Source organism: Augochlora pura, unplaced genomic scaffold (genome assembly GCF_028453695.1).
Source record: "Augochlora pura isolate Apur16 unplaced genomic scaffold, APUR_v2.2.1 APUR_unplaced_138, whole genome shotgun sequence".
Taxonomy (NCBI): Eukaryota; Metazoa; Arthropoda; class Insecta; order Hymenoptera; family Halictidae; genus Augochlora; species Augochlora pura.
Genome location: NW_027581417.1, coordinates 2,233 through 9,869, shown reverse-complemented (window position 1 = coordinate 9,869; position 7,637 = coordinate 2,233). Strand labels below are relative to the sequence as shown.

General features: G+C 44.5%; 1 protein-coding gene across 1 annotated transcript; it reads left to right on the top strand.

The window, feature by feature from the left end:
- Positions 1 to 1,981: 1,981 nt before the first annotated feature.
- LOC144477480 (uncharacterized) lies at positions 1,982 to 2,609 on the top strand (the record flags this gene model as incomplete). Its single annotated transcript, XM_078195206.1, has 1 exon — positions 1,982 to 2,609. A coding segment is annotated over one exon (628 nt), but the record flags the coding sequence as incomplete, so codon positions are not given.
- Between the last annotated feature and the right edge of the window lie 5,028 nt (positions 2,610 to 7,637).

Genomic DNA, 7,637 nt, shown 5'->3' with positions numbered 1-7,637 from the left:
CCCGAAAGGGACGTCCACATAAATTAGACATCCAGCAGCATCTCTGGTCGCGTGCATTGTCCGAGACCGCCGCGCACGGGCGTACCAGTAAAAGGTAAACAGAGATTAGGATCAACCTTGGTCGCCCTCGTAAAATCTGTTGAGCCGCGAATTTATGGGCACGCGCGGCGGTCGCGCTTGCCGCGCGCGCGGTTATTCGAGTTATCTCGAATCGTCGTACACGAGGTTTATTGCCCTTGAGAGGGCGGAACGTGCGGGGGTGGGGGGGAGGCAGCAGCCGCTCGTGAAACTATCGTGTTAAGAATTAATTACGAGCGAGCCACGCGTGATTCATTATTAAACGCGTCGCTGCTCGCTGCGACGACAACAACGACGAAAAAAAAAGGGAAACGAAATCGCGGGAGATTTCCCAGTGGGGAGGGGAGAAAAAACACCGGGAAAACAAACGTTGGCCCGGAGGGGGGTGGGGGAGGGGAGGGGATGGTTCGGGTAAGCGCGCGCCGTGAACAGCCCTTGTAGCTTCTTGTTTCGCCGCTAATCGACTCGCCGTAGGTAGCAGCGACAATCGATTCAATCGTGCCCGGGGTTCTCGATAAAAGATTGCGCAGTTCGGAGCCCGCTCTCCGCGGATATTCGACCGGTTTCCGGCGGAATTTGTTTACGGCACTCCATTACAAAATGGACTATCGGCTGTTCCGGATGACAATAGGCAATCACGTACTCGGACCAACGGGTTCCCCGAGCACAGAAATTATCGTTAATCGATATTCGAACGTGGAGAGAGACAGAACGAGCAGGAGAGAGAGGAAGAGAGAGAATGCTTCCATCCGGACCTAGCGGAACTCGCGAATTTCATCAACACGGATCGAACGGCCGAATCGAGACGCCTTAATTCCGCGATTAACTTTCTGCACTCGAGAGATCGCAACTTCCAGTCGTTTCTGCTATAATCTTGACAGCCCCCCTCTGTATTGGCTACAGGATTATTGGAATACCGATGGAAACGCGGCACAATGGCCGCCGCGATCGAGCGGGACCATTGTAGAAACTGCATAACGGCGTTCGAATATATATATATCAATAATGTTTATTACACACCGCGGACACAAATGAGGGAAATTAGAACATGGTAATGAGCTGTTACAACCTCCCGCTGGTTGCTCGATAGCCGATTTTATTGCCGCTATTGTGTCTCGCGATTTATTGTCTCACAAATCGAACTCGTTACGACCGTTTCATCTTCGAATTATACATCGTTCGCTCAGAATTGCGGCTGTTCGAAGTTCGGCTTCCGCAAAGAGGTTATGTTTGTTACTTTGCTTAAAATTAGGACGAATAACGAAAGCTTCAGAAGGATGGAAAGGAGATTTTCGAAAGTGATACGGACCTCTGAAATAACTATTTGGGCCACTTAATTAATTAACCCTTTGCACTCGAAGCCATTTGAACTGTAAATGTGATACGATTTTCCTGATCTATAGTATTTCTATAGTATGCAATAAGGTGCACTTTTATGGATAGTAACAGTTTTACTATTTAATGATTTTTTAAATCTAAACTTTATTGATATAAAAATGATTTTCGGACGTAATAGAATAATTTTAGTGGCGCCTCAGAGTCACCACTCGAGTGCAAAGGGTTAATAATTAATTAAATAATTAAATAATTATTCCTCTGCGGATGGACCATTACGAAATTTTATTTATTGTTTCTTGAAGCGCTGCAACTATTTTAAGAGCATATATAATTTATGACTATATAAAAATAAAGATTTTTCAACGCAAGAAATTTTCTAAAGGGTGTCCCAAAAGTCACGCAAGATTTGAATTTGGCGCCATTTGTGCGGTAAAGTGTTGCCAACCAAAAAAAAAATACAGAATGACAGCTGACAGTTCAGGGTTATTAAAGATGGAGCGCTACACAAAAGAACAACGCATTTTTATTGTTGAGCAATATTTTTCAAATAATGAAAGTTTCGCAGCAACAGTTCGCAACAACATGAGGCTCATTTTCATCTTGATGGCTTTGTTAATCGACAAAATTGTCGCATATGGGGTTCCGAAAATCCACAAGTGATTGTTGAAAAACAAATGCATCCACAACGTGTAACTGTTTGGTGCAGATTTTGGGTCGGAGGCATCATCGGACCATTCTTCTTCGAAAATGCAGCTGGTCAGGCAATAACGGTTAATGGTGCTCGCTATCGCGACATGATAATCCAGTTTTTTATGCCAAAATTGCAAGATATGGATGTGGACGGCATGTGGTTTCAACAAGACGGTGCCACATGCCATACAGCCCGAGAAACAATTCAATTACTGCATGAGTCATTTCCTGGTCGTGTAATTTCCCGTTTTGGTGATCAGAATTGGCCGCCCAGATCATGCGATTTAACGCCGTTAGATTTTTTTCTTTGGGGTTTTTTAAAGTCTAAGGTTTATGTCAACAAGCCCACGACCACCCACGCCTTGAAGGAAGAAATTGAGCGCTGTATCAACGAAATTCAGCCACATCTATGCAAAACAATCATGGAAAATTTCAACAAAAGAGTGCGTATGTGTCAGCAAAGTCTTGGAGGCCATTTACCCGATATGCTATTCCATACATAACCCTATACTGTATACTATATAAATCAATAAAAAATTTAGAATTTTTAATTATAAATCTGTGTTTTCTATCCAAATTACTTCTTGCGTGACTTTTGGGACACCCTTTATAAATGAAAAGTTTCTTTCACTTTTTAAGAACGAAAACGGAGAACTGTATAATAATTCTGTATCGGCGGAGAAGTGATAATTCTTCAAAAAATGATAAACAGGTAATATATATATCGATGGAGGGGGGTGGCATGGTATTACACCAAGAGGCGTGCAGCTCTTTGCACGGTAAATCACGGCCGCCTAAGTGGTGATTTATACCCGGCCACTTACCGAAGTTTGAACTTACGGGGCTATAGTTTTGGCAGTTATAACCGCCGCGGCCCGGGACGCGGAGGGTCCTACGGGTAGTCGTTAAAACAGATTGTCGAGAACTTGCCGCGTGCGAATATCTTTCGAGTTTTAACTGCTCCCGCGTAATTCCGACGGAATTATTCAAATGTGTGACGCGCGAAACACGATCGCCTGGGATAACCGGGGTACACATTCGTTCGAAAGCATCGAGCTAGTCTGGATCGGCGACAAATAGAACCTATCGAACCGCGTGGAATTACTTTGAAACAGCGTCGAACGCGATAGACAAATTTCTTTGGAACATCTTCGAGCGAAAACGTAATTATCGTGAATACTTTTCGGTAAGATCATTTTTGATAATTGAAAAGTTCTATCAGCTTTCGAATGGCACTGTACAGTCGGAATTTAATGCAGTATGCTTGCGTCCGCCTGACATTGGGTATATTCTATTTGAAACACGTTTTCCGTAATTACGAGATTTAAACAGTGATTTAATCTAGCGTATTCGTTGTCAGCGTTGTTGTTAAAATTGCCGTCCCGCAAAATCTAATTGTTCTACGTTTGATGCGTTCCGTTGACAAACGAAATTCCCTCTGTTTGCGTGCCGCCCAGTTTTTAAACCTCGAGCGTGCACCGCGTTCGTCAATATATTCGTTAATATTCTTGTTGTTTGCGACCACCAATTTACCGTGTCGCGCGTTGGAATTAAAACGCGTTGCGTCGATTCGAAACCGCCTAATGACCACGAAATCTTAAAATGACTCTCAGAAAGTGGAACAACTTCGTTTCCAACCTAATAGTATCTCGCTCAACGTGTTAAAGTCTATACACTATGGTTGCATGAATTATGGTATCGCTTTCACTTTAAAGCAGAAAGTTAACCTACAAATATGGATCTTGAACGTTTAATAAAATAGTCAATTAGAACCGTATTTACTTTATATCGATAAAACAGTAATAATTATGTACCCACCAGGTCGCGATGAAATGAAGTTCGTGAAACTAAGTAAGATGGAAGATAATGGAATCGAACACTAGACAAGTTGTAGGAGCATGGTCGACATCCTGCGAAAATCAGTTCACGAAATGAACAGAAGCAGATCCGAGGGTGGCGCCGCCGTCAAAGGCAACGCGCGGCACTTATTATCGACCGCGCGTGGAACGCGATCTTGACCGTGCCTGTATAATGCCGGTAAAATACACGGGCGCTCAATCAGCGCGCGGAACGTGCGAATCGGTGATTTCGCACTCACGGATTATCAGGAACCAATGGGCTCCAGGATATTGCGGCGGAAACACGGAAGCGCGTAAACGTATCGGCGTTATCCCTCGCTTCGATTCGCCTCGTTCGCCGCCGAATAAACGGCGTGCCACAATTCCCATCAAACTCTCTCTCTATCGCGTCGAGGCCGCCCGTTCATCCGTGTCATTTCGTCTGCTAAGTCGTGGCAGACCGACAGGCCTCGCCGTCGATCGATCGATCATCGATCGACGACATCGACACTCGCTGCAAAATCCTTCTGCACACCTTGCCCCCTCACCCACGATCTCTCCCAATATGCCGTGAATTTTTTATGGTTCCCGGGAATGAAGCGTCTTCCCACATTCTCGCCTGCACGCCGACCTGATCGTTTATTGTGCTTTTATACGCGGTCGTTGTTGCAACTATCGTCCCCGCTGCGTTTACAGCGCACGTCGTCGATTTTCTGAAAAATTGTTCGAACATCACCCGGCGCGCGTAGATCAACTTGAAAAATCGTGTCGCAAATTCTTCAGACTTTTCTTGCGGACCGGTGTCGATTTTTTTTTCTAGTTTTAGAGGCCTGAATCAATTTGCGACACTTGTTGCAAAATTTGGAAGCAATCGGATAATGGCAACCCGTGCCGATTTTGAATTTGAGTTTAAAAGCGTCAAAGATTTTATTTAATTTTTAATTTCATTATTTTAGAAATACTATTAAATATTTTGGTTAGAGAATAACATCTCAAAGCATTGGAGAAACATTCGCCGCGTTTCTGTTCGGTCGGCGCGAACGAAGACGCGAGAAAAATCGCGAAAGAAATACAGCAATTGTAATGTCGCAAAGAAATACAGTAACGGCAATAAATATCGATTAACAGGTGGGGGGGGGGGGAGGGGATCGGCACGGTTCATTTCGCGGACCGGTTTCGAGTCAGCGGGATTTCAAGCTACGCTCTGATCGGCTCCGCATTAATATTAGCTCCCCCGTTGTCTGTTTACTCTCATGTAACATCACCGCGGCCGGTCAATAAAGAACGCGCGGCGCTCGCGTATTTACACAAGCTTTACATTAAACGTTGCCGGTATATTAATACGGACATTCAAACACGCCGCGTGTCTGCTTATGCGGAATGCTGGAAAAACAATGATCGAGCGGGAGCGCGCACCCCCCACTCCTCTACCCTACGTATCTATAATCGCGAGCAGACAGTATATGCTCGGTGAATTTTGTCCAATCGAAGGGAAAGGAATTTGCGTGGCGAAAAGGTGATCAATGCAGATGGAAAATTTAACAACTCGCCAATTCCGCGTCGGACGATATTCGCCGATACACTCCCCCCCCTCTTTTAACGTAAATATTTCTTTGTTTGTTTGCACAGAAGAATTTCTCCCCCCTCTCGTAAATCCAACAAATACGCGAAGAGTGTCGTCGACGATATTACGCAGCTGCGCGAAATATTCACGTGCCGCGAATTTTCGGGTAAATCAAATTATCGCGAGCGAAAAATTTGAAAGCACGTAGGATGTTTTATTCTCGGTGAACTTTCGGTCGATTTAGGACTTTAACCCTTTTAGTGCCCGGAGGGCCGATATATCGGCTCGCACAGCACTGGCGAAAATTGCCTTATACTTATACTTTTTTTATTTATATAATTTCTAATAAATATAGAAAAATTGAACATTGAGACTGTAGAAGAAGGACATTGAGACTATAGAACATTGAACCTGTCCTTATATCACCGAAATGGATTTGCCGACACTTTAACCGTATTAATAGCGTCGCAGCGTGGATAGGAAATTGCGTGCGCGTTCACGGACATTCCCTGGGCCAGCTTCTCCCGAGGGGCGACGGTCTTTGCCTCGCATTCTTCGACATCTTCGCTCGCTCTCTGCCGGTTTCCGGTCTGGAAGAACGTAGGCGCGCGACGCCGGATGAAAAGCATCGGGCGCGCGTCACGCGGTGGTAGAAATTCAATTTCCCGTGCGCGCCGGACGTCGACGCTTTTGGGGAAAACAACTGTCAGCTGGGCACGAAGCGAACGAAAGGTCCAAGGCTATTTATCGAGCTTTCGCGACGGCTCCGATTCCGCGAACCGCCGATCCCATGACGGAACGGCACACGCTTTTGCGGCTTTGTACTTCCGTGCCATGCCCTTGCAGTACCACGGAGAATGTCGTTCAGTCTAGGATGCTGTTCTTCCTCTGTCCGCTCAACGAAGTTCAATGCGCGCTCGTGATTAAACTCAGGTTATGTCAGGTTTCGTTGGGTCTAGGATAAAAAATCGACGATGTTCTACCGCGTGGAATTTTGTTAAGAGAAATTGGATGGTAACGTAGCTGGGTTCATTTTGTAGGGACGTGATTATATTTTTATATTTCTAAGTTGTTTTACAATCTCGGAGTATTTTTGTACAAAAAAGCAGACCAGAAGAAATTAAAGAATTAAAGAATTAAAGAATTGAAGAATCGAAGAATTGAAGAATTAAAGAATTAAAAACAATGCTGCCATAAATTTTGACGCATGATTTTCTTTTGGTACAAACTATGCCTTCCGTATTCAGTTACAAAAGTTTTGCAGATCAGTAAATTTCTGCGGAATTTGATAATTTTTCTTTAGAATTCAAATTGTCTTCGATTCATAGCTCCTCGTTCCAACAAACTCATGATCTTAACTATACGATTATTTCCTGCCAGTTTATCGAACTTTGAACGACAGCTGTGCTCTATAAATGAATAAAATGTCACTGTCTGGCTCCGACATTGCACAATGAATCACTATCGCAACACGTAATAATCAACGACGAGGAACGATATTTTTCTAATCGATCCAATCCTCCTCGTTTATTCAAGAATCGCGGGGATGGGAACAGGTCAGTGGTCCAAGTACCTCGGGATTAAATCTTTCACGAGTCGGAACGCGGGTTAATGGAATAAATCTGGCAATTATGTCAGCGAACGGTTATTGCTTTATGAAACATACACCGGGGCTCCCCTGGCGGCCCCGTGGAACTTCTGCGTAAGAGAAGCTTACGATCCCGTGGATGCTGCCGGTGTCGTAATAAGTTTGCATGGTAGACGAGCCACGTCAGGAATTCCTATTCCGCCGGTTCGAGTTTTAGCGCATTGGAGATGCAACTGGTGGCGACAGGCAGGACAAGGCGCGTGCGAGACAAAACCTGGGAAAGAAGATGAGAAACCGTTTCCACCGCGAAATATTGCTCTTCTGATCTTCTTAACTAAAATACCAAAGCTCGAGCTCCTAATGTCCTTGGGCAGGGGGATGGAAATTTCTTTTTAACAGTCGGTGTTACGGCTTGCGAAACGGTCCTTTATGCTTTCATGTGAGGTTATGTATCAAATATTATTGCGAATTATGAATGACGTTCCTGCCAAATTGAACCGATTATTTCACGACTTATATTACGTTTACTACTATGTTACGA